The following is a 27376-nucleotide window of genomic DNA, read 5'->3' as shown; positions in this document are numbered from 1 at the left end:
ACATGCAAATCACCCAGGAAGGCAGTTTCTAAGTCATTACTTTTTATTTTGAAAGATTTATGAAACTCTTCACATCATGGTGAGAGTTTGTATGATTAATAAGAAGCAGCTTTTTCATGAAATGCTTGGAGGTGAACGAGTTCTCAGCCTGTGAGATCCAACCATCCCATTAACTTTGAAGTTTCTCTTGATTAATAGAAGAAAAAAAAAGGGAGGGTGAAGAAAAAGAGGAACATGCTAGAAACCTTATGACAGTCATCCAAATGTGGGGAGAAAAAACAACCAGTTCACCAACTCCACTTTTTCTATTTTACAACGTTCTACATCTCACTGTTGATTTTGGTCTTCCTGGCTGAAACAGCTTCCCAGTCCCCAGAGCCCCTGAAAAGAGCCCTGATTCTCCAAAAGGCAGAGGAGAAGCCCTGCAGGATGTGTGGACCACTTCCCAGAGAACTGTCAGTCCGTGCTCCTAAAAGTTTGAACAAGCAGCCTAACGTGAAAAGAAGCTGCACTGAAAGGTAAAGGAGGAAATGGTGAGAACTAGGCTTATGTGAGAATCTCTGTATTTTCATAACACAGCCCCAGAATCTTTCTCTCAGTCACAGCCTCTGGCAAACCATGTTCCGGTTGGTGGGTTCTGCAGGGATCTCTCCCTCCCCCGAGCCTCTCTCTAGTCCCAGAAACATCTTTGGCAACATCATGTGTCTGTTACTTCCCTTTGCCCACCTCCAGGCCACCTGAGGAAGCCCACAGGCAGCCAATACCCTGAAATGAAATGAACACTGAATCTGACATGGTGAGTATTAGTTTCAAACAGAATACTAAAGAGAAAAATTGAAGCTGCAATGTGTGTTTAAGGCAGAGCCCAGCAGATCCGTGTCCGCCCATATGCCAATAAGACAATGGGCGAAGCTACAAGTGGCAAGAGAAAAATGGGACTGTTAATGAGTGTGCAAAAGGCCTTAATAGTTAAGTCACAACTAAGAATGTCATGTCTCGGGTTAGAGTTTTCATTTTTAGCACCGTTAATGTATTCACTGAAATCTATGTTAGCACCTTGTCCCCAGGCAGAACAACAAACCATCCAAACATTTTAAACATTGGGGGAAACAGAAAGGGGAGGGTTAAAGAGAGAGAATCCGGTACTGCGGAAGGAGTGGATTTAGATCACAAGATCCTTGTCGATATCCTCTGCAAAGCAAAAAAAGAGCAGGGTTAAAAATAAGGCTGTGTCGATGATGACCCACGTCCCAAGGAGTCGGTGGACTCTCACCCATCCCCAGGGGCAGGGGTCTCAGTGGCCATCCAAGATCACCCGGGAAGTCAGTGACGGAGCAATCTCACTCTCCCTGTCCCAGGCCTGTCCCTGTCTCTTACACATGCTGCCAAGTTACACTTCCTGTTTCCTTTCTGTGTTCCTGCCAGTTCCCAAAATAGTGTTTGGCACAGGGTGAGCGCTAATGCTTGAGGAAGGGAAAGAGAGAGGGATAGTCGGATGGAGAGAGAAGGATCAGGATGATGCCATGAGACAGGAGTCAAATAGGCGGACAGAGCAGAGATAGGCAGAGAGGACAGACAGACCAACGAGAGTGAAGAATGGGGGATAACACCCAGCACCCAGGGAGCAGTGCCTCTGCGCATGCCCCTTGCTCCTTTGTTCACTCACTCTGCTTGATCCCGAAGCAGCCGGCCCATTCATCCAGAGCGATGTACTTGTCATTGTCCAGGTCACAGGTCTCGAAAAAGCGGGTGGTGCAATGCTCCATGGGGATGAGGGGAGCGCGCAGTGGGGCCAGCTCGGTGTGGGAGAGGTACCTGCAGGGAAGGAGGCAAGGGAGGGCCTGAGGTATGAAAAAGCTCCGCGCCCGGCCTGGAGAGGCAGCCGGGTAGTTAGCCTGCCCCAGAGCATGGAGGGAAAGGATGTTTAAAGCAGAACAAAGCCGGGCTTGGTGGCTCACGCTTCTAATCCCAGCACTTTGGGAGGCTGAGGCGGGTGGATTACCTGAGGTCAGCAGTTCAAGACCAACCTGGCCAACATGCTGAAATCCCGTCTCAAAAAAGAAAAAAATTTTGTAAAAAAAAAAAAAAAAGCAGAAAAAAATAGCCAGCATCTGCCACTGACCGCTCTGAGACCCAAAGAACAGCAGTGCCTCATTCGGAACCTCAGTTTCTCCTTCCAGCAAAGAGGAGGAGTTGGCCATCATGACTAAGGGCCCTTCCAGCCCTAAGGTTTCATGGGCTCAAAAACAAATGTCTTTTTGGTGTATTTGATTACTCTCTAATTGGCTGAGAACTGGGGGCACAGAAACTTCAAATCAAAATATTCAGCACTTCCGCTATGGGTAGATGAAAATCTGGCACGACACAACCCTGTATATTGTCTGCGGACACACATTTATACAGCTATGAATGCCTAGTAAAGGATCTAAAAAGACACACCAATCTGGTGACAGTGCTGCCTTCTGGGGAGGAATGTGGGAAGGGACTGGAATTGGCAGTGAGGGTTGACAGGTCATCTAAGCATCTTCACAGAGCTTGTGTGTCATGTCATGTCCAAGGGGGAAGCCCTCTGGGTGTCTCTCCCCCTCTCCTCCCTCCCTCTTCTCCTTGCTGCCCTTAGACTCCAAAGCATGTGTATAATTTTTTCTTTGTTCCCCAGAGCCCCCAACTACTTGTCCCTAAAACACACCCCACCCTGCCGCCAAAGGTCTCCAGGGAACACTGTGACTCCAGTTGTCTTCTTAACTTTTAGAAATTCCAGCCCCACCCAGGTCACCAAAGAAATCACACAATGTTTGAACTGATAAGAACACTTTCCTCCCCTTCATTGTACTGGTGGAAAACCAAGGCCCAGGGAGGGGCAGGAAAGCAGGCAAGGCCACCTACAGCTGTGGGACGGGAGGTGGAGGAAGAGGGTCCCCTTGTCCAGGCTGGAGCACTTTCCCAGATGTGCAGCCTTGTACCCCATCTGGAAGCCGCCCTCCAGGCCCTCTGTTGCCATGGGATCCAATTGCTTTGCCTGAGCTCCAGATGTTCCCCCTTGACTTTCCCCCTCCCTGCTACAACGAGTGACTCAGTTGGATCGAAGCCATGGCAAGAGCCTGGGAGAGAAGTGGCCGGGAGATTCCCAGAGCTCAGGAGACCCCAGCCCTCAGGATCACTGACAGGGTGGGCGGACTCCAGACACATGGGCTGGACTAAGAGCGAGGGGTGAGCATCCTAGAGACGAGGTTCCCTGGGTATGTGAGTAAGGCTGCCCTTCCCTTCCCCTCTGCGTGATGCTCTGCTTCCCCAGCCCAAGGACAAGGTAAAAACGACTGGGAAGGTGCAGGTGTGGCTGGCTCCATCTGAGGCTGAGGAGGGGCTCTCATTTCATCACCACAGGAGACATTCAGAAGGTAGTGATGGGTATGAACAGAGTATGAGCCCGAGGGCAAGGACCATGCCAGCTCTGATTGCCGTTCAATCCCCTGCCTGGAATACCGCGGGGCACAAAATGTACACTCAACAAATATTTACTACCTGGCCAGTTGCCTGCCTGTTCTGCAGTGGAGTCGCACAGGGCCTCATAACTCATTTGGACAAGGGACAAGAGCCCTCGAACCGGGGGCTTGCAAAATAGATGGGCTTTTTTGGATAACTTACAGGGTCAGTTGGGCTCTGTTGGGGCTGGGCCTCAGGAAGGGGCTTAGACAGTGCCAGGTGGCTGCTCTGCCCCCTGGATATTGTGCTGAAGGACAGGGAGTGTGTGGCTGACCCCACCTTGGCCCCTGCCACCCCCGGAGCCTGGTACTCCTTCCTCACACTCCCTCATTATCCAGATATCCAAGCCTAGTACGTGCAGGATTATGGAGCTATGTTGAGCTCCCACTGACTTTCACCTTGGCATGAGAGTGTCTTGTTGCTTTTTTTCTCCCAGGTCCACATCTTTTCTCCAGATGCCTCATCCTTCTGCTCCATTCCCCAGGCAAACTGTGGATGCCGGGGCTGGGAGAAGCATAGGCTGCTGAGAGGCTTTCTGGCCGTATAGTTAGTGCACCTGCCAGCCTTGAGCCACGACTCTGTCCACTCCAGGGCCGGAGGTCTTACCCGTCAATGGGGTGCTGGTCCAGCTGGCCGAACTGCCAGTGCACAGGAAAGATGTACATGTTGTAGTTCTTTTCGAAGTCCCGGGCCAGCAGCTCCACAGGGTGGTCTCCTGCCTCCAGGCGCTTCTCATTCTCATGGATCTTCTTCACCTGAGGGAGTAAGGACCGTGTGTGACAAGAGGTACATGGAGATTGTCTGGACCAGTCGGGCCCTCCCACCCCTGCCAGGAGACCAGAGCAGACAGAGACTTGCCAGACCAAAGCTCACAGTGAGGGGAAGGAGGAGTCATATATGGGGACCAGCATCTTATTCACAAAAACAGAAGCCTGGGATGATCTCAAAGAATTCTACATATAGCTACCCACATCAAAATCACCTGGGGAAGGCGTGCAGTGGCTCACACCTGTAATTCCAGCACTTTAGGAGGCTAAGGCAGGCGGATCATCTGTGGTCAGGAGTTTGAGACCAGCCTGGCCAACATAGTGAAACCCTGTCTCTACTAAAAATACAAAAATTAGCTGGGCATGGCGGTGCACACCTGTAATCCCAGCTACTCGGGAGGCTGAGGCAGGAGAATCACTTGAACCCAGGAGGCAGAGGTTGCAGTGAGCCGAGATCACACCACTGCACTCCAGCCTGGGCAACAGGTGAGACTTTGTCTCAAAAATAAATAAATAAATAAATCACCTAGGCAGTGTTTAGAATGCAGCTTCCTAGGCCTTGCTTCAGTGGCCTGAGGTGGGGGCCAAGGAATCTGCATTTTATCAGCATCTTGGGATACATAATATGCCATTAAAGTTTAAGATCCACAGACTCCAAAGGAAAAAAGGAACAGGATTCTTTTTTTTTTTTTTTTTTTTTTTTTTGAGGCAGAGTTTCGCTCTTGTTACCCAGGCTGGAGTGCAATGGCGCGATCTCGGCTCACCGCAACCTCCGCCTCCTGGGTTCAGGCAATTCTCCTGCCTCAGCCTCCTGAGTAGCTGGGATTACAGGCACGAGCCACCATGCCCAGCTAATTTTTTGTATTTTTAGTAGAGACGGGGTTTCACCATGTTGACCAGGATGGTCTCAATCTCTCGACCTCATGATCCACCCGCCTCAGCCTCCCAAAGTGCTGGGATTACAGGCTTGAGCCACCGCGCCCGGCTAGAACAGGGTTCTTTGTGTCTCTTTTGTTGAACGCTGGGTTAAACAGAGGGAGCAGGTCTCTGCTGCAGGACTTCTCAGAGCCTCTAAGATGTGAATATGCACTACCAGCCTTCAAAAGCGGGAAAAGAAGTGTGTGTCCTGGGACTCAGGGGTAAATGCACGCTCCAGAGTAGGAGGCTGCCCCACAGCTGGGGGCCAGTTCTAGGAATGGGACCGGATCTTCCACCAGCATGGGGCCAGCAGGGCCAGAGAGACACCCTGGGACAGCTGGGAACAGCCCACTTACCCGCAGCTTCTGCTTCTCAGTCAGAAGGTTGTTGTCCTCATCCCTCTCATACAGGGTGACCAGGACGTTCTTGAGCCAGTCCCGCATGCGCAGGGGGAATTCGGTCAGTTCAGAGTCCAGGCAAGGGGGGATGTCTAGGTTCCAAACACGAGAGTGGTCAGTGCAGACACTGACTCTCCCTGCCGAGCACCAACGAGCTGCCTGGGTCGTGCTCCCCATCCCGGGACCCCCACCCACAACACCTCCACCGCTGGCCTTGGCACAGTGGCTCAACTTCTCTGGGCCACAGTTTCTTCACAATGAGCAGAGGAGATTATGCAGGAGAAGAACGCTCTAAAAATGCATTGTGCAAAGGCATGGCTGCTGCTTTCTCAGCCTGATCTGCTCTGCTCAGGGAAACGGATGGCTCCTGATGGCTCCTGCAGCTTTCTGGGTGCTGGGCTTTGGGTGTGATCCCAGCTGATGCTGGGCACACGCTGTTCATGTCAACCACTGTCAGGTGTTTGAAGGTGGGAGGCTGAGGAGTCACATCTATCCACAGGCCCAGCTTGGCAGGGAGTGGGGAATAGAGGAATCACCCGAACTTTCTTAGAAATGATTCCATCCTGGTCTTTGGAACTTAGAATCCCAAGTGTCGGACCTGAAGATTTCATCCAAGTCCATGCTTTTCTTTTTCTTTTGTTTTTGTTTTGAGACAGGGTCTTACTCTGTCACCCAGGCTGAAGTGCCATGGCACAATCACGGCTCACTGCAGCCTTAGCCCTCTGGGCTCAAGCAATCCTCCCTCCCCAGCCTCCTGCATAGCTGGGACCACAGGCACATGACAACACACCCAGCTAATTTTTGGATTTTTTCCAGAGACAAAATTCCGCCATGTTGCTCAAGCTGGTCTCTAACTTCTGAGCTCAAGTGATCCTCCCTACTCAGCCTCCCAAAGTGCTGTAATCCCAGCAACTCAGGAGGCTAAGGCAGGAGAATTGCTTGAACCTGGGAGGTGGAGGTTAGGGTGAGCCGAGATTGCGCCATGGGCAACAAGAGCAAAATTCTGTCTCAAAAAAAAAAAGACAGACACTCTAGTCTCACTGCCCAGGGACTTCCTACCAAAGCCTTTTCCCCCAACCCTCCTTCCCTACACTGTACCTTGTCAATTGCATACCTGGAGCCCCACGACTATGTACTTTTCTGCACCCTGCACACCTGAGGCAGGTGAATGGCTCTCCTCAGTGCCATCGGGTGCCAGAATATACAAGACCCACAGTGTGGATGTTGCCTTGGAGGGGGAGCAGGTGTGGTCTTGGGGGTCTCCCATGACCCCCAAGGATGCTAAACAAGGCATTTGGGCCCACTGAGTCTACAGCTGGGGTCACTAACCAAAGGTCAGACAGCACCCTGGCATCCCTCCCCAAACAACTGACTCTCAGGGTTCTGGAAGAGGGTGCTTATCCTCTCTCTTCGGAGGGCAGATAGGAATGTAATGGAGTAAAAGGGCGAGGATATGATGGTACCGAGTAACAGGGCCCAAAGCACACCAACAGCCATGCCCTTATTTTAAAGCATTCAAATTCAGATACTTTCAAAACAGTTTGTAGGCCCAGGCCAAACATCATTTTTGCTTTACAGTGTTGAAGCAAGAAAGATTCAATTTAGCCTTAGAAAAGAACTTCTTCCTCATTAGAGAAATGAGATGTGGTTGTCTCACATGCTAGTGAGAGACTCTAGAAATCCTCCCTGACGTTGACCTTCCCTAGTCGCTCACTCCTTCCCCAGAAAGTGCCCTGAACTCACGGAGTGGAGAGGAGCCGACTCATAGACAATTACCTCATTTTATAAATGGGAATGCTGAGACTTGGAAAGGGAAAGAGATTTGCCCAAGATCACCCAGCATGGAGGTGGCAGAGCTAGCGTCAGTGCCTGCTCAGGCCTCTCTCCCCGAGACGGGAGTCTGGAAAGGTCCAAGGAAACTCACATTTGCAAGGCCCGATGTAGTCCAGGTGGAGCTTGTGACCCTTCTTGGTGCCCTCCAGGGTGCACTTTGTGGCAAAGAAGTGGCAGGAAGAGTCGAAGGTCTTGTTGTCATTGCTGCACACCTGTTGGCAAAGGACAGAGCACCCCCTCCTTCATTCCCAAAGCCCTTCACTGATACCACTATCCTTGTCCATTTCAGAGATGGGGACACTGAGGGTTAAGCAAGGAATGTCATTAGCCCAAGGTCATACAGTGAGTTAGTGGTAGGGCTGGGACACAAATCCACCCTTTGGGTTCCCAGGCCAGTGCTCAGCCCAGGCTGAGAGCCATTGATGGTCTCTGAGAGGCATGACTGAGTCAGGTCTGAGATACTGGGGAAAAAACAAATCTTGGAAGATATCTGAAGAGAAAGTTAAAGACAGAAATGGGGCCGGGCGTGATGGCTCATGCCTGTAATCCAAGCACTTTGGAGGCCAAGGTGGGTGGATCACCTGAGATCGGGAGTTCAAGACCAGCCTGACCAACATGGTGAAACCCCGTCTTTAAAAAAAAAAAAAAAAGACAGGAATGGGAGAGAAACAAGATGTTCAAAGAAGAGTTAACAGAACAGGCCTGGAATTGTTATCCTTAAAAAGCCCTGCGTGTAAGGTTGGCCGGTGGCTCGCGTCTGGGAACTTAGCTGAGAAACAGTTCCCTGCACTGTTATAAATCCTTCCCTAACTGATAAGAGTGGCTCGCTGTGCCTGGACTGTTTGTCCTAACAATCCGGTTTTTGCGGAACATCTGCTTTTCTTCTGGGAGTCTGAAATTCTGGTGCATGCTAGGCAGAGGGCGCCTATGTGAGCAGCCTCCAATTAAAACTTTGGGTGTTGAGTTTCTAATGAGCTTCCCTGGACAGAAACATCACTCACATGTGGCTACATCTTTTTTTTTTTTTTTTTTTTTTTTTTTGAGACGGAGTTTCGCTCTTGTTACCCAGGCTGGAGTGCAATGGCGCGAGGCTGGAGTGCAATGGCGCGATCTCGGCTCACTGCAACCTCCGCCTCCTGGGTTCAGGCAATTCTCCTGCCTCAGCCTCCTGAGTAGCTGGGATTACAGGCACGCGCCACCATGCCCAGCTAATTTTTTGTATTTTTAGTAGAGACGGGGTTTCACCATGTTGACCAGGATGGTCTCGATCTCTTGACCTCGTGATCCGCCCGCCTCGGCCTCCCAAAGTGCTGGGATTACAGGCTTGAGCCACCGCGCCCGGCCTAGTGGCTACATCTTTGTAGCTGGGATAAGAATGCACTCTAATGACCCCTCAAGGGAGTAAGCAAGTCAGTCTCCGCCCAGATTCCTCCAGAACCTGCCTGTGTCTTTTTCCCTTATGATCCAGCTGTGTATCCTAAATATGTCACTTTACTAAACCTTAGCTGTGGGTACAACTGTATGCGGTGCCACTGGCATCCTAGTGAACCTCTGAGCATAGGGGTGGCCAAGCAGAGATGTTGAGGGCTGGACGAGGGCAGTGGCAATAAATAACTGTTAGGAGGAGGGGAACCTGAGTTGAACATCCTCCCTGTTACTTACTCAGTATAGCTTATATGTTACTGCAGAGGGAGAAATGACAGGCCCTGGTGACTGGGCATTGGGAGTGGGGTGGGGTGAGGAGGAGGAAAATGTTAACAACGATGCTGCAATGTGGAGATCAGAGGCTATGTTGTCTCTGGAGAGACTGAAGATGGAGAAGCCAGATGGGAGGCTGTAGGAACAATACTGGCCCCAGATTTGTCGCCATGGACTAGCTGGCCACTAGCATGATGGTGGGCATGAGCGGGCACTCAAAAAGTATTTACTTGGATAGATGGATGGATGGATGGATGGATGGATGGATGAATGGGTGGCTGAACGGATGGATAGATGAATGGATGGGTCCTACTGGAGACAGAATGGACATATTTGAGAGATAATTTAAAAATAAGTAGCATTTATTAGATACTTGTTATGTACCAAGCATTTTCGGACACATCCCCACAATAGTCCTGTGAGTTAAGAACTATTTTTATCCTCTCTTTGGACGTGAAAAAACTGAGACTTGAAAAGGTTCGTCAGTTTAGCTGAGATCTCACAGCTAACAAGTGAGGGAGATGAGGTTTGAAGTCAACCTTCAGTATGACCCCAGAACTCACATTTTTGGACCTGATTCTTTGCTGATGCTCTTATGCTTTTAGCCGTAAGAGTCTGGCATAGGGCTTGTAACCTGATGATGCTGTTTCAAGTCTGGCTGGTTGCTGCCAGGCAGCGCACTCTGACTCATCCCCTTTTTCCTGCTGGGATTACGTCTAGGAAGGGGACTTCTGAGACTGGCGCTGGCCCATAGAACCGCCAAGCCAACAGTTTCCTGAGCAGACACTCTGTATTCTGAAGTGCCCAATCCCTACCCCCGTCCCTGTCCCTCAACCCTCACCTTCTCAAACTCGCCAATGGGGGCTGGGCAGCTGGTGGGGTCCTGGCACACGCACATGGGTGTGTTGTTCTCATCCAGCTCGCACACCTTGCCATGTTTGCAGTGGTGGTTCTGGCAGGGGTCTGTAGGACAGAAAGACAAGGAGTTAGCCTCACCTGGATTAGCACTTCTACCCCCATCCTACCTGGACAGATCTCAGGGCTGAAAGTCCCTGGCTGTGGCCCCTACTCTGGGCTTCGGGCAGCTCTGAGTCCTGCCTGCTCTTGCACTGAGCCTAGCAGTCAGCATTTAGGGAGCGGCTGGTTCAGTCTAGGGATTAGAGGTTTATTTTGAGATAGCGGTCAGGCACTTTTTGGGGGCTGGAGGCTCAGTCTGGGACCCAGAAACACTAGATGCTATATGGCTTCCCCAAAGATTGAAGCACCCATTGTGTTCCTGGGTTTCCACCGGACAGTCACAGTGAGGCATTTCTGGATTCCAGAATAAGCTTTCTAGAATGGCTTAGAAAGTCAGCTGTTGACAGTGAGCCAGGAAGCTGTGAGGCCCAACAAAACAGACTTAAGTGGCTGTAAAGGAAAAGGGAGAAAAGCCCCAAGGCCCACGCTGGACAATAGAGCCTGGTAAACACCGGATGAGGTGGGCGAGGAGGCAGGAAGGAACATGATTCAGTAGATGTCCCCCTGTTCCAGGAGAAGCCCTGTGCCCAGCTAGATCAAACACCGTTAGCTATCCCCTCAGGATGAGAGCCTAATGTGGCCTTTTCCTTGCCATGCTTATTTTGAGTATTTTAATAATCCTTTAGGCCAGGCGCGGTGGCTCAAGCCTGTAATCCCAGCACTTTGGGAGTCCGAGGCAAGTGGATCACGAGGTCAAGAGATCGAGACCATCTTGGTCAGCATGGTAAAACCCCGTCTCTACTAAAAATACAATAAAATTAGCTGGGCATGGTGGCGTGTGCCTGTAATCCCAGCTACTCAGGAGGCTGAGGCAGGACAATTGCCTGAACCCAGGAGGCGGAGGTTGCAGTGAGCGGAGATCGCACCATTGCACTCCAGCCTGGGTAACAAGAGCGAAACTCCGTCTCAAAAAAAAAAAAAAAAATTATAATCCTTTATCGGACGCCTACTCAGCTTGTCTGAAAACCTCCTGACAGCCCTGGGATGTGGGTCTGCCATCTTCATCAGCCCCATGTCAGAGATGAGAAACTGAGGCTCTGAGGAGTTAAGCAAGCTGGCGTGGAGAAGCCCAGGTTCAAAGCTTGGTTGGACTTCTTCCAAAGTCCATGCTCTTAACCCCCTGGGTACAAATGCCTTGCACTTAGAGCTGGAGCCAGAGCCCCTAGGTCATTGCTCTCCCAGGGCACTAACACATGGACAGCGTGGTATGAATTATGTCAGGTTTTGTTTCCTCAGGACCTCGTTGCCTTGGGCTGTGTGAAATAGAATGCGCTTATGAGTGTGCAAGTTCCTGATCTCTTCTCTCAGATCTGCTCCTCTGTGGGGCACGAGCTGAGACAGAACCCGCGAGGGATTTCAGCAACCAGATGTGACCAGCGACCTCCATGGGAATGGGAAACTCAGCTTTGGACTAGGGCAAAGAGCTATGAGGGGAGAAGGCCATTTCCAGCTGGAGAACTCTCCTTCCTGCCACGCACATGGAACGCCTGTAAACCGATCTTGCCCGGATCCCAGGGGACTGAGTACCACAGTTTCTCAGTTGTTAAGTCAAAGCGGTGTTTTCTCCATAGCCCACTGAGGACCCCACCCTGCATTTCCACTGGAAATGGTAGGTCCTCACGTAGGCTGTCCTCATGCCCCAGACCCCCAGGCAACCAAGGGCAGCTTGGATGTGCCAAGTCACAGGGAAGGGACATACTTTCAGCCACCACCTCCTCTTCGGTTTCCTCCGCCCCTTCGTCAAATTCTCCTACTTCCACCTGGACAGGGTTGGCTCCCACAGATACCTGGAACTGAGGGAGAAGAATGGGTAAAATGGTCCCCACTCCATCCCAGACTCATAAGGGTACCTGAAGGATTTCAGGTCACAGAAAGCACAAATGCAGGGTTGGGAATCCAGATTTAATCTATAGACCTGCTGTGTTTTACAGTATGCCTGGGATTCTGTTGAGCTGCCTTAGAGACCACCAGGGATGTTAAGGAAAGAGAGTGTGAAAGGAAAATATATCTTGGGAATCCAAAATCACTAAGCTAAGGGGAAAGGTCAAACAGAACTGCATAGGACAAATCCGCCTCCCATTCTGTGCAGTCATCCTTCTGAGGCTCACATGAGACAAACCCTTATCTAATTGCTTCCTCTGCCCTGTTACTTATAGAAAAATGCAGATTCACTGAGCCAGATTAAATTGTGTATTTAGTGGAAGGCTGAACAAGGACTCAAAAGAATGCAACCAATTGTCTCTTATCTACTCCTAACCTGCAAGCCCCCACTTCTTGAGTTGTCTTGCCTTAGCCAACCCAACCAATGTAAAACTTAGACATATTGATAGATGTCTTATGCCTCCCCAAAATGCATAAAAGCAAACTGTACTCCCGATCACCGTGGGCACAGTCTCAGAACTTCCTGAGGCTGTGTCACAGGTGCGTCCTTAACCTTGGCAAAATAAACTTTCTAGGCCAGGTGCGGTGGCTCACTCCTGGAATCCTAGCACTTTGGGAGGCCAAGGTGGGTGGATCACCTGAGGTCAGGAGTTCAAGACCAGCCTGGCCATCATGTTGAAACCTCATCTTTTTAAAAATTAAAATAAACTTTCTAAATTGTCTGAGACCTAGTTCAGATATTTGAGGTTCACAAGGGGGTGTCAACCTCCACCCTGACCAGTCACACCCAAGCAGCTCCCTTTTCCTCTGTTTTATGTTTGGGGAAACTGTGGATAATCATGGAAGAAAAATTATTTTACAGCTTAAAAAACAAAAATTTCAAGGTCCTGTCTCCCAAACATAGGGTTCCATTGAAGGTTTGGGAATCATTCAGGAGTGTGTCAGGATGTGGGGGATACTCAGGGTTTGCATCTATGCTATGTGTACATGGAGATGAACGCCCCACTCTAGCACTGAGACCTGCAGCACCTGCCCTAACTTCTCAGGGCACAGATCCGGGTAGAGAGGGGCTAAGGGGCTGTAGTCACTGCTCACCTACCTTAGTCACCTCGGCCATAGTTTCTTCTACCACCTCTGTCTCATCAGGCAGGGCTTCTTGCTGCTGGAAAGAGAAAGTGGGATTCAGAGGGGTCAGGAATAAGGCCAGCTTCACCTCCAAAGTGCCTGTGGTCTGGAACACAGGCTGGGGGAGCCAGGAGAGCAGCTCCCTGGAGATCCCCAAAGCTGTGCCTCACGGACTGTCACGGGTGGGAGAGGACAAAGAAGCAGCCAATCACATGAGCACCGTGGGACACTCAAGCAGCTCCCATTTTACCTATTTTGTATCTGAGCTGTCTACCTAACATTTAGCTTGGAAAAGTATTTTTGCTGCTTTGAATTCTTATAAAGTCTGAAAATCACTGATCCAGACCAATTCCCTCACTTTACAGATGGGAAAACTGACATCCAGAGGGGATGACACTGTGAATTTTAACAGATGTCATCATCTTTCTCACAGTGTGATACTATTATTATTTTAGGCCATTTTTCTTGCCATTTTAACTTGGAGTAGGAGGAAACAAGAAAACACGCAACTTTGAGGCCCCTAGCTGGCTGAGGCTCCTTCAAAACTTAATGCCAAGTTTAAGAAACTTTTGCCTCCATCTACCAGCAGCCTGATCAAGACTGCCAGGGTCTGCCATCACTCCCACTTCTTAGTGAAGAGAGGATAAGGGGATCACAGGTTGAAAGAAATTTCACTTTTTGCCTGCCCTGTTTCCTCCTCCTCTCCTGGTGAAGGCTTCCAGATGAGCTGCAGATAACTACTCATGCCCTCTGCACGAAATGCTTGGAGGAACTGTCTGTCAATCAAGGAGCCTCACTCTCCCCTGGCCAAGAAGCCAGCTCAGGACCCAAGCTCAGCCAGATTGGCTCTCATGTTTTTTAATTTTTTTTTATCTGAGACAGAGTCTCACTCTGTCACCCAGGTTAGAGTGCAGTGGCACAATCTCTGCTCACTGCAGCCTCCACCTCCCGGGTTCAAGCAATTATCTGCCTCAGACTCCCAAGTAGCTGGAATTACAGGTGCCTGCCACTATGCTCAGCTAACTTTTTCTTTTCTTTCTTTCTTTCTTCTTTTTTTTTTTTTTTTTTTTTTTTTTTTGAGACAGAGTCTTGCTCTGTTGCCCAGGCTGGAGTTTAATGGTACAATCTCAGCTCTCAGCTCACTGCAATCTCCACCTCCCGGGTTCAAGCAGTTCTCTGCCTCAGCCTCCAAGTAGCTGGGATTACAGGCACCCACCATCAAGGCCCGCTAATTTTTGTAATTTTAGTAGAGATGGGGTTTCACCATGTTGGCCAGGCTGGTCTTGAACTCCTGACCTCGTGATCCACCTGCCTTGGCCTCTCAAAGTGCTGGGATTACAGGCGTGAGCCACCCCACCCTGCCTCATTTTTTGGATATTTTTTTAATTTTTTTGTTTTAATTTTTACTTTAAAAAAGTATTTTTTTTCTTTAAAGACAGGATTTCAACATCTTGGCCAGGCTGGTCTCGAGCTCCTGACCTTGTGATCCACCCACCTTCACCTCCCAAAGTGTTGGGATTACAGGCGTGAGCCACCGCGCCCGGCCCATTTTTTGAATTTTTAAAAACCTTCTTAGCACATTCTGTCAAATGTGAAAATTGCTGGAGTTGATTCATTCAGATAGCAACATCTCAGAGACTATCCATTAGTTCTTAGCTCCCAAAGCCTAGAGCTGCCCTTTTCCAGTCCTCCGCAAGGCCTTTAATATTATAATCTACCTCTGTATCTTTCCCCATGTCCTCCCTCCTCCCCGAATTTAGTCAGATTGAAGGGTTGCTTACAACCAAACAACCCTCACTGTTTCAGAAACCAACACGATCCTCTCTCTATGGCTTGAATCTCTCCTGACACCATCCCCACCAGCAATCCCCCACACCCCGTCTCCTGCCTGCTTTAATTCCTCATGTGACAAAGAGGTCATTTCCTTCTAAAGCAATCCTCATCCATTGCTACAAGTTCTGACTAAAAAGCTTATCTTAACATTACATGGAATGCTCTCTGCTCTGAAACCACCACCCAATGGTCCTGATCCCAGTTTTTCTCCTGAGCTTATTAACATAAGAGAAAGAAAAAAAAAAAAAAAAGGCCGGGTGCGGTGGCTCACGCCTGTAATCCCAGCACTTTGGGAGGCCGAGGCGGGTGGATCACGAGGTCAAGAGATGGAGACCACCCTGGTCAACATGGTGAAACCCCGTCTCTACTAAAAATACAAAACATTAGCTGGGCATGGTGGCGCGTGCCTGTAATCCCAGCTACTCAGGAGGCTGAGGCAGGAGAATTGCCTGAACCCAGGAGGCGGAGGTTGCGGTGAGCCGAGATCGCGCCATTGCACTCCAGCCTGGGTAACAAGAGCGAAACTCTGTCTCAAAAAAAAAAAAAAAAGACAACTAACTTGAGATGGGGAAGGGAAGTCCCTGTTCCCTCTCAGCATCCAGGGCTGGCAGGCTTAGAACCCCTGGAGCTGGCAGCAGGAGTAAAAGCAAAGAAGGTATCTTTAGGTACTTACAGGCGCTGCCAAGGCCCTCCCGGCCAGGCAAAGGAGAAAGAAGATCCAGGCCCTCATGGTGCTGGGAATGCTCTGGAGAGGAGAGATTGAGAGTTGAGCGAGGGTAAGATTTCCTGATGGAGAGTTTCTTCTGAATTCCTCATACATGCAAGATAATGCTAGATGGTACAAGTTAAATGATAGTGGAAAACACGAGAGAAGGTTGGTTCCATTTAATAGTCTTTCAATTCTGATGATACGAGAAGAAAGTCTCAGTTTGGTGCTAAGATGTCTTGAACACCTCCTTCATACTTATTTCTCTCTCTTTTTTAACAAAGAGAAAACAGGCCTCCAGCCCAGAGCTTCCACAGGAAATCAGATCCAGCTGGAACTGAATAAACTTGTTTTTTTTTTAATGTGTTTGCTTTTACAGTTTCCTTCTATTTATGACAGAGGTACACAGGGTTTTCCATTTATGGTAATGATATAAAATCTGCTTTTGTAATACATTTATTAAAGTTTGTTTGTTTGTTTGTTTTTTAAATATGGGGTTTCACCATGTTGGTCAGGCTGGTCTTGAACTCCTGACCTCAGGTGATCCGCCTGTCTTGGCCTCCAAAGTGCTTGGATTACAGGTGTGAGCCACCACGTCTGGCCTTATTAAAGTTTTAAAAAAGTGATTCAACTAAGGTGATGGGCTAATTAGCCCAGTTTGGGCAATGCCAAACCAGATATCTTCAAGGCCCCTACAATCTCTGATATTCTAAGATTATATTTTCCCCTAGACCCAGTCTCTCCTCTTCCTCCTCTGTCGCCTCCTCCCCGTCCTTCCTACTCCCTCTGCAGTGGGAGAAGTTAATAGGCAGCAACTTCTCGCCAATTTGAGACAATGAGATCCACATTCTAAAACAAAGAACAATAGTCTTGGAATGGAACTCATGGAAACTTGAGGGTGGCCACATTTTTCTCTATTCTACCCAGAAGGGACAGCACTTCTTTAGGTCCTGCAGGGAAACCATCCAGATGCTTCCATGTGTTGCAGAGGGGATGTTAGCTAAGATCTAGAAAATACCCCTATTCTGGCAACTGTTAAGAAGCCAGGCGCGGTGGCTCACGCCTGTAATCCTAGCACTTTGGGAGGCTGAGGTGGGTGGATCACCTGAGGTCAGGAGTTCAAAACCAGCCTGGCCAACATGGTGAAACCCCATATTTAAAAAATAATAATAATAATAAAAATAAATTAAAAAAAAAAAAGACCTCATTCTCTAAATGCCAAGTTCTAGACTCTAATACTCTCATGAGTATAAGGGATGTTGGAACAGAATCTCCTCTGAGGATTCAAAACCAAAATGCCATTCCTAACAGAGGCTCTGTGGTGGAAACATTTCACTCCTCATGCTAACTAGAAGGATTTTCATTCTCAAGTGATTTTAGAAAGTTCTTCCTTTTACCCATCTAAATCTGCCTCCCTCAAACCTCCTCATCTGTCTACCCTGTCTCTCCTACAGCCACAAAGAACAAACCTGCTCTCTGTACCCACAAACAGCCTTCCAATCAGGGGCAACAGTGGCCATGTCTTCCCTCGTTTTTCTCCCAAAACCTCCCTGTCAGGTTCATCATCCTTTATTTCTTCGAAGACTTCTCAAGTGACCAAATGGTGTTGAGAGCTAACCTGACATCATGGAGAAAAACACTCAGCTTGAAATTAAATGCCAGGGGTCCTTGTTCTACCACAATAGTATCTTGATTGATGGACTGGTTAAGTCCTTCCGGCTCGCTAGACCATATGAATTGAAAGGTGTAGACTAGGTGAACTTTGAGGTGGCAGCCTGGGTCCTTAAAATGATCTTAAGCACATTTTGGTCTCGGCACACATCGTCTCCTCTGGGATCATCTGTCTTCACTTGGACTATAGCATTTGGGAAGCAGAAACAGGCAGAGGAAGAGTCAGCTTCAAAATAGTCCTTTCTTGGGCTAAAAGAGAAACGAAACCTCACCCCCTATTGCATGGAGTGCATAAAATTAACAGAAATTTAAAGGACCCGGGGGTTTGGTATTGCTTCACAATGACCCCAACTTCCAGAGAAGTCTAGTCTCCCCTTTTGAGGTGACTTGTGGAATGTTACCCCCCGCACAGTTGTTCACTTGTTACCCCAGGCTTAAGTGGAAAAATCTCCCTTCTTGCTTCCTCTTTGGAAGACACAAGATAAATAACTCCTGTATCTGGCTTGGGACAAATGGACCAGAAAAGAAAACATGAAGGAAAGACTTGTCTGAGATAGTTTGAAGTCGAAGGATCAAAGTGAAATAGCAGCTAAAACAAAACAAAAGTCATTCTCTCTGAGCTACAATGACAGGGAAGTCACGTCATTGAAGAACTAGCCTAGCTAGGAGTGGAAATGTAGTAAGCTTCAGATTAGAAAGACAGGAAAGGAAGGCAGACATTTCCCTGAGTCTGTGAGCATAGAAAGCGTGCTTCCCTCTGTGAGCAGGGGAAGGGTTTCCTGGTCTTCCGTCGGCCTTGCCGCCCTGTCTTCCTGAACGCCTTTCCCAGTTGCACACTCACCCTCTCTGCCACCCCCATCTCTGCTGTTCCAGACAGAAGAGAAAAATAACTCTAAGTCTTACAGTGCTTTTATAATTTCTAAAGGACTGTCAATAACACGGTCCCCTGGAGCTTTCTGACAACGCTGGGAAGTAGGCAGACAGGCAATGGAAGGGTTCTCAATCCCACTGTCCTGATGGTGAGTCTGAGGTTGAGAGGGAGGCAACATCAGGCCCTCTCAAAATCGGCAAGCGTTCTCACTCATGGAGTTGGGGGTGAGCCTAATAGGAACTATGCTCAGACAGGTGGTAGTGGGGGAGAAATACAGAGAGACTCTTAAGAACAGAACACAAACTCTTGGAATCCTACTCCAAAGTTTTGGAAGAAAACTGTAAAAACAAACACAAAATGTGGGTCCTGCCCAGTGCCCGGTGCTACACGACCAGCCGCAGAGCGCTTTTCCTCCAGACGATGAGATGGGAGGGAAGGGAAGCAGCTGAACTATTCCAGATGCACAGCCTTACTCCCTGCTTCCCCATGAGATACCTCTCTGAGGCTCTCTAAACTCTCTAAAGAGGCCTGCGTCCATCCTGCAAAGCTAATGGGTTATAACAGTCACTCCAGCAAGGTCAGATCACAATGTCAAAACCCAGCATTCAGAACTTACCAGCAGTGATCCTTTGCCAATCAAAGCTAGGTGTAGTGTGCCACGGAAAAATTTAAATTCCCTTCATATAAATGACCAATATTAAATGAAAACTCCCTCTTTTGTCTTTTTTTTTTTTTGAGACAGACTCTCACTCTGTCCCCCAGGCTGGATGGAGTGCAGTGGCACAATCTCCGCTCACTGCAACCTCCACTTTCCAGGTTCAAGGGATTCTCCTGCCTCAGCCTCCTGAGTAGCTGGGACTACAGTAGTGTGCCACCATGCCCAGCTAATTTTTGTATTTGTAGTAGAAACTGGGTCTCACCATATTGGTCAGACTGGTCTTGAACTCCTGATCTCGTGATCCACCTGCCTCAGTCTCCCAAAGTGCTGGGATTACAGGCATGAGCCACCGCACCTGGCCTCCTCCTTTGTATTTCTTTAGTCTTTGATAATGCATACATTTATCATTTTTAGGGTGTTTTCATAATCCAGCACGCCACAGGGGGCTCAAGGCATGTCTTTCTGCCCAATAGTACAGACGAGAAGGCCTAGAGGAAGAAACCTGCCAACAGCTGATAGCAGTGAGTGGGTGGCAGGGGTAGGGTGAGGACCTATGTGACCCTAACGCACCACTGGCATGTCTCTACCTCTGCACGCTATTTCCCTTGGCAGCTACCCCCTCCCAGGAGGCCACCGGAATGGGGGTCAGTTGGCCTTGAACTGGCCTGAGTTGCTGAGAAGGAAAATGCCCAGGGCCAGGGGAGAAAAAGGAGACATATTTCCCTTGGCTTGGTGGCCATCAAATGTAGACACTCCTAGCCCCCTCCTGGCTGCCACAGCCTCCTGTTCCGTACATCAAGTCCCTTCCTTTTGCCTTTATTTGCTCTGGAGACTGCTGAAAATCCGTCCTTGGCTGCCAGCAGGACCTGAAGCTGAGGTCACTTCTCTCTCTGGAAAGACTGTGAGGATGGAAAAGTACAGCCAGCCCCCAAGTTTGTCCCTCAAAACATAAAGGGCCTCCTTTGGGCTCTCCCTAACATTCAGTGAAAAAGCCACTGAACGTTAGAACAGGGGAGAAATCTCAGAATCGTAGAATCACGGACTGTGGGTCTCAGAATGATCGATTCTTAGAATGTGAAGCAAAGAAACTGAATTGCCATCATTAAATCTTATTTGGGTGGAAAGAATTTTTAGAGTAATGCAACCCAACAGGACTTTCTAAGGTGATGAACCCATTCTATATCTGCATGGTCCACTATGATAGCTACTGGTCACAAGTGGTCGTTGAATGCTTGGAATGTTGCAAATGAAGAACTGAGTTTTAAATTGGGTTTCATCTTAATCAATTTTTTTATTAAAAAATTTTATACAAAAGGCCTGAGGTCAGTCCAAAAAAAAAAAATCTTACTTAACCCAGACCCTAGTTGAAATACTGCAAAGGCAAATAGTGGAATTTTTTTTCGGAGACAGAGCCTTGCTCTGTCACCCAAACTGGAGTGCAATGGTGAAATCTCAGCTCATTGCAACCTCTGCCTCCCAGGCTCAAGCAATTCTCCCACCTCACCCTCCCGAGTAGCTGGGACCATAGGTACAGGTGACTATGCCCAGCTAATTTTTCTATTTTTTTTTTTTTTTTTGTAGAGATGGGGTTTCACTATGTTGCTCAGATTGGTCTCGAACTCCCGACCTTAAGAGATCCACCCACCTCAGCTTCCCAAAGAGATGGGATTACAGTTGTGAGCCACCATGCTCATGTATTTTAATCAACTTAAATCTAAATAGGCACATGTGGTAGACAGACACAGGGTAGACAGAGTGGTAATAAACTATGAGGCAGTAGAGGATAAAGGTAAGCTCATGAGCTCTGGAGCCAGAATATATAGGTTCAAATCATGGTTCTTCCACTTAGCAATTGTATGACCTTCAGAAATCAACTTTACCTCTCAGGGCCTCAATTTGTTCCCTAATGTGTAAAATGGAAATAACAATATGCCAATCTTGAAAGGCTCATGGGTGATTTACACAAGAGAATCCAATTAAAGAGGTAAGCAATGTCGTCGTTAGGAAGAGCATCTTAAAGTCCGAGGATCCCAGAGTCTCCATTCCCCACAAGAATTCAATGAAGAATCCCAGTGTTTTGCAAGCCCAGGGAGAAAGGGATGTTTGGGTGGAACAAAGGACATATTGCCCCTGTTGGTCTGGAGGACGCCAGCCTAGCTTCCAGAGGATATTATGACAAAGCCCAGGCCCAGGGCTGGCCTCTTTCTCAGGCAGCTGACATCAGCCAAGCATCTCACTCCCACTATCTGGCTTGGAAACAAGGACTCCAAAAACACATGTTGCTGATAAACAAGCCCAAAGAGAGGAAAACAAGTCTGGAGACTAATAAAGGAAGCCATGAGCCAGGCCCTCCAGGGAGTTGGGACTCAGAGCTTGAGCTCTGCTGACATGGGGCCCGAGCCAGGCAGGCTAGAGAGGCAGCTGCATGCAGCTACAATGGCACGCCTGCTCACACCCCCGGGAGCAGACACAGCAGCTCAGAGGTGGCCTCATGATGTGGAAGCCAGGAGAGCTGACAGCAAATCAGCATGTCTCCCAGCTCACTGTGCAAACTTAGGGGAATCTCCTCTGCTCTCCAGAACTAACATCCCCAGCTTGTCTGTATACGGTCAATGTTCAACACTATGTAAGCCAGAAAATCCTTTATTTCAATGAAGTCTTCTGCAGAGGTCTGATATTTCAAACAGCTGAAATCTTTTAGCATGTATCGAAACACGTCAATGTCTATTATCTATCATCTATTTAATCAATAAGCATGAAATTAAAAAACAAGGGCAGGCTGGGCCCAGTGGCTCATGCCTGTAATCCCAGCACTTTGGGAGGCCAACCTGGGTGGATTGGGTGTATCACTTGAGGTCAGGTGTTCAAGACCAGCCTGACCAATATGATGAAACCCCATTTCTACTAAAACCACAAAATATTAGCCAGGCATGGTAGCAGGCGCCTGTAATCTCAGCTACTCCAGAGGCTGAGACAGGAGAATCACTTGAACCGGGAGGTGGAAGTTGCAGTGAGCCAAGATCACGCCATTGCACTCCAGCCTGGGCAGCAAGAGTGAAACTCCACTTCAAAACAAAAAACAAAAGCAGATAAAAATGGAGTGGATCTGGGGACTGGGAGTCCTGCACACAGGGGCATTCCTAAGACACCCTGGAACATCTGTAGCTTCTCCTAGGAACACAGTTTGAAACCCTTGGGGCAAGGTGGTCTCTTAGGTTCTTTTCAGCTCTGATTTTCTGGATCAACTCTGGCAGAAGCTTTTTAGAGCATTACCTCTCTCCACTTGCCCCTTGACTCCCTGTTTCCACTTCTATTTCATGCTGGAAGGGAAGAAGCTAAAGGAAAACTTTAAGGTGTGGTAGCTAAAACTTAGGACTGAAGAGCTTCCGGGGCAACTCGGAGGTGGCTCCAGAGTTTGAGGCTGTAATCAGCCTGAGATTCCATAAAGGCATCTGAGATGCCACGTTTCACTGTGGCTAGCAGAGGCTGGGGTGGAGCTTCAGGCTTCCTCCTTGGCTCCCTCTAGGGGACTGCTGCTGCATCGGGGTGACCACAAATGAAAGGATGAGAAATAACCTCAAAGTATCCAGGCTGTCACATCTGGAAAGGCCTCCGAGATCCCAAAGGTAGCAAATACGTGGCATATGTGGCAAATACGTGGCCTCCACCTGCCCCTCCTGCACATGTGGCAGGCATTACTAATCAACTGCTTGACCACTTCCCCCGAAGTCTGGAGAGGCATCAGAATCCCAAACACAGTTCTTCTGGCAGCCACTACCAATGGATTAGTGGTGTTGTCAGGCCACATGAAACCTCTATGTGATGTCTCTTATTGTAGAGATAGAGAAATTGAGGCTTAGAGAAGGAAAATACCTCACTGGAGGTAACACAGCAAGCTGATGTCTGAGCCAAACTTCCAGATGTTCAAAAACATCCAGATGTTTACCTTGCTTTGCTTTTTTTATCTGATAGGTCTGAAATCCTAATGCCATGACTAACACAAGATGATCTGGAGGGTTAAGTGAGAGAGGTTAATACCAAGTTTCTGAAAGAAACCAGGTCTAAAAACAGTTGTTGTCTATGTTCATGTCTTCCTGGTAGACATCAAGCTCATAGCTTGATGAGTGAGAGCAGAGTTGATTTCCTTTCTAAGCTCCCAGCTGAGGAGAGGCTGTTTTTCGAAATAATTGTCAAGTCACTACGTGCTGGCCCTGGCCCTGCACAGCCCAGCTGTCCCTGGATTCAGGATTGGGGTTGGGAGGGAGGCAGGCAAGGAGGGAGAGAGGAAAGGAGAGAAGCATCAGGTTCTGCGTTGTAGAAACAAGGTCCTTAGGGTTGTTGAAAGCTCAAGGTCGGTTTTCCCTTCTCTCCTTTGAGACTGAGGTTTGGGAGGGAGCCAGCTAGAAGCAAGGGAGCAGCCGCCTATAACCACATCACGCCCGGCCTTTGGGCCTAACGACAAAGCCATAGGGGCTAGAATAGGCAGTGCAGGCCAGCCAAGGGAGAGACGAAGTGCTGCTCATCGCTTAGTATCCACGAGGCTTGTGTGCCTGAGTGTGGTTCCACACTGAACCAATGGTGGGGGGAAGGCAAGGTGAATAGAAACGGTTCCAACCACCTGGAAGTTTGGCTCAGACTCCAAACTGTGTGACCTCCAGTTGAGTTATTTTCTTTTCCTGAGGCTCAGTGTCTCTCTCTCTGAGACATGGAGGTAGTCAGGGGATCCACGTAGGTTAGTTCCACGTCTGTCTTATTGTCATGATCCACATTATGTTTGACTGTGCACATCCATGTGTGACTACACGTAGCAGTGTGTGTTTGTACACCTGATGGTGTGTCAGTGTAAGATACATACAGCCTGACTCAGCATCTGTCTGTTTCAGCCTGTAATAAGTGAAGGTCAGAATTTTCACATTCACTAAGATATATTCCTGGAACTTGTCTGTGTCCGTAAATCAAAATGTCGTCCAGGGAGAAATGTGTGAGCAAATGACTTTCTGTGTCTGCTTCTGTAATGCGGCACTTATTTCTAGCTGTGCCAGTGAGTACCTGTTGATGAAATCAGTGTTTACACTCTTTATCCCTACAGGTTTGTACCTGTTCCTTTTTATCTCTGCATATTTATCTATCTACCTAAATGACTTCAAAGGTCAAATATTCTGCTGTTTACCTCATATCCTCAGCTCTTTCCTTTCCTCCACCATTCTTTCTTATTTATGGCTTGTTTTCAGCAAGGAAAGCTGCTCCTATGAATAGCAAACCCCAGCCACGCTATTGGTTGACAAGTCTCTACAGATGGATAAGGATTACAGCATGATGGTTATGCAACCCAAGATCCCCTAGGCCATCCTTTCTTGTTTTCTTTTCAAGTAGGGGTGCAGCAAGAAGCTGTTACAAATGTAGGCCAGCTATTTCTTCAAATAAAAGCAGAATCTGGGATGTAGGTTTACACGACTTCAGAGTTAGAAGGGTGCCTGGGAGATCATCTAGCTTAGAACCTCTATTTAACGATTGGGAAACTGCAGCCTCAAGAGAGCGAGTGGCTTTTCCAACATCAGGCACTGTGAGTTAGAACACATTTTCTTTTGCACCCTTGGCCAATGCTTTTCCTACACAGAGGGCACAACAGTCTTGGGAAATACACAAGAAGGTCCCCAAATCAAAATGAATGTAAGCAATATTACGATTTTAAAAATTTGCCTGTCGGCATGTCCAGTAAAGGGAAGTGCTTTACAAATCCCAAGATGATTAAGCTGCCAGGGAAAATAAAACAGAGAATGATTTCACCAGGTCTTTGGATACCATTAATTCATCAGTTCTAAAACCCTATGCATTAGGAGGGAACGCCACAGTTTGCAAAGTGCTTCCCTGCCCACGTTATCCCATTTCTTCCACACACTATCTATCCCCTAGAGGTGGCTGCTGTTACTGTTCTTTAGCTGTAGAGGGAATGGAGCCCAGAAAGGAGAAGTGATTAGTTCAAGGTCAAATAGTAACTTCAGGGCACAGCCAGAGCTAAAACCCAGGTCTTCAAACACCCTTGCAAGGAGATTATCACGGCCCAAGTCTTTCCCAGAATTCTGAGAGATCACTAGGGCAGGGGCAGAGTTTGCTGCAGTCCTTGAATTTGGGGGTGGGGTACATTCAGACTGATGTTCTAAGAGGGTTCCTGGCGTCCCCTCCCAGCCAGCAGGCAGAGACCCTGAAAAAAAGGTTACCGTGGCAACTCGCATTCCTCGGAGAGTGAGTCAGGCAGAGAAGAGCCTTCTGGTGGGTGGGACTTGGAGAAAGTTTCAAAAGTTGATTCCTTCTCCAGGCAACCCCCCTTCCCCCCCCTCCTTTGCTCTAGGCTTTGTCAACGTGGCAGCTGATAGCTGCAAGTTAACTCTCTCTTTCCTCAACCACTCCCATTTCAAAATGCTTCATCCTCCTGCAAATACACACCTTTGTTACCAGTCCTCACTCCATCCCCACGTCACGCCCTCTAATCCATTTGAGAATATCTTAAAGCTGAAAGCTATGGGCACCCATACTTTCTCTCTCTCTCTCTCTTTCTCTCTCTCTCTCTCTCTCTCTCTCCTCTCTCTCTCTCTCTCTCTCTCTCTCTCTCTCTCACACACACACACACACACACACACACTGCATACAATTTTTAGGGACTTACAGATGGCTTAAGGCCCATTCAAAGATCACCACATAGGCTGGGCACTGTGGCTCACACCTGTAATCCCAGCCCTTTGGGAGGCCTAGGCGGGTAGATCACCTGAGGTCAGGAGTTTGAGACCAACCTGGCCAATATGGTGAAACGCCATCTCTACAAAAAAATTAAAAATCACTCCATAAACTCTGGTTAAGAAATCTTCCTTTGAATATTTTAGAGGACACCAAGCACCCAGAAGAGCCTTCAATTCCAGCTTTCTTTCTTTACAGATGGGGAAGTTAAATCCAGGGGAGACACCTAAGATCACACGTAAAATGCGTGCCTGAAGCCTCTGTCCTACCTCTGCTTTGCTTCTCACTAGACCACCAGCACTTGGGGCATGTAGAAGTTTAACCCTAAAGCGTTACTAGTGAAAACATTTTCTCTAATGAAAAAATGCTGTCCTTTCCTGAGAAAAATACATGCCTCTCTGTTCCCTTTTGGGCAAACTGGGATTCCTGGAACACATAACTCATCCCAGTACCCCCTTTCCCTTAGAATCTTTGGAGTCCCTTTTCCCTAAGGAAGTCCACTTGACAATCAGTTTGTGGAGTCAGTGGTGGTGAAGAAAGGTGGTATGTTTGTCTGAAAAAGATCTGGCACCCTGACAGACTGGAGACCCGTCTTGGGAGGAGTGCGGAAGGGGACCCTGGAAATCTCTCCTTCTTCCTTTCCCCCTGTCTTCCGAGAATACCTCCTCCACCACACTCCACCGCCTATTACACCCGCGTCTTGGTTGATGATATCTGATGTCTAGGTTCTTCAGATCTAGATAAACTAAGGGCTACTGCCCGTGTTTACCATCCCAGGGAACTCAGGACAGGAACAACACCTAGCCCAGGACTGAGATCGTGATGGTGCCATTTCAGGCAGAATGGCGCTGGAGTTTGTGTATGCAGAGGAACAGGAGGTGGTGTTTGGGAGTGGGGAGAATTAGAGGGAAACAGAAGGCTTTCTGGAGGTGTGGATTAACGGGGAAGTCTCCCCCTTTGCCTTTCGGAGATCAACTGATTGTGCAAAGTCCCTTTTGGAAAACCAAGTCCCTGACCAATATCTGAGTCTAGGAGGTTTCTTCTCCTGCAATAAGGAACAGGAGGACAGACTCCGGCTGCTGGCCCGGTCCCTGTGGCAGCTGTGATGGGATCAGATTACCAGGAAAGGAGGAAGCTGCCACATTTGCAAAGGCAGCCTCTAAAACCAGAGAGACAGACACAGAGAGAAACAGAGGGTGAGAAAATCCTCCCCTGAAGACATAGTGAAATTATTTTCCGTAAACCTATAAGGGAAGATAAAGTTACACAGCGAGTCCACCTTCTGAAAAGCAACAGGCAGACAGGACCGAGGACTACGCTCTCAAAGCCAGCCGTGGTGGAGCCTGAAGGAGAGGCGCATCCCTTAGAGCATCCCTCCCTTGCACACGAGCTGAGGGCGGCGTGAACTAGGGTGTCAGGTTGGTGCAACTACAGAAGGGAAAGATGGGGCGGGGGTCACGCATACCTCAGTGGCAGGCAGGCAGGCGGCAGGCAGAGTGCGCTCTCCTGGTCAGTCTGAAGGTCTGCGGGAGTGCGGAGGGGTTTAGAGACAGGCAACAGGAAACCACTCAGAGCTCTGGGCTGGGTCTCCCTCCCCTCCACCCCGTGGTCCCTCCTCCTCCAGTCTCCTCCTTCCCCCGGCCTCCCCCTTCTCCCACAGCCAAAGCTGTCTCTGTCTTTCATTTCTTTCCTCCTCTCTTTGTGGTGGGCTGTCCTGAACAAACGCCCTAGCCCTGCCTGCTTCATCTTTTCCGGGGCCGCTGTCTAAATGGACTCACAGAGTGC

At 48.6% G+C, this 27376-nt stretch overlaps 1 protein-coding gene across 2 annotated transcripts; it reads right to left on the bottom strand.

The window, feature by feature from the left end:
• Window positions 1–21: 21 nt before the first annotated feature.
• Window positions 22–27165, bottom strand: SPARC (secreted protein acidic and cysteine rich). 2 transcript variants are annotated; one of them, XM_010344580.3, is made up of 10 exons: window positions 27057–27165; window positions 15627–15698; window positions 13095–13157; window positions 11814–11907; window positions 9939–10060; window positions 7491–7611; window positions 5525–5658; window positions 4090–4238; window positions 1667–1815; window positions 22–1191 (listed from the first exon to the last, which is right to left on the bottom strand). In XM_010344580.3, exons 2-10 carry the CDS (start codon window positions 15681–15683, stop codon window positions 1163–1165), a joined length of 918 nt encoding a protein of 305 aa, XP_010342882.1. In that variant the 5' UTR covers window positions 15684–15698; window positions 27057–27165; the 3' UTR covers window positions 22–1162. The 2 variants fall into 2 exon arrangements, with proteins under 2 accessions (XP_010342882.1, XP_074235032.1); XM_074378931.1 differs by having other exon boundaries at window positions 13095–13154.
• Between the last annotated feature and the right edge of the window lie 211 nt (window positions 27166–27376).

Source organism: Saimiri boliviensis, chromosome 1 (genome assembly GCF_048565385.1).
Source record: "Saimiri boliviensis isolate mSaiBol1 chromosome 1, mSaiBol1.pri, whole genome shotgun sequence".
Lineage (NCBI taxonomy): Eukaryota > Metazoa > Chordata > Mammalia > Primates > Cebidae > Saimiri > Saimiri boliviensis.
Note: the sequence above shows the minus strand (reverse complement) of the source record. Positions and strands in the feature narration are given on the sequence as shown.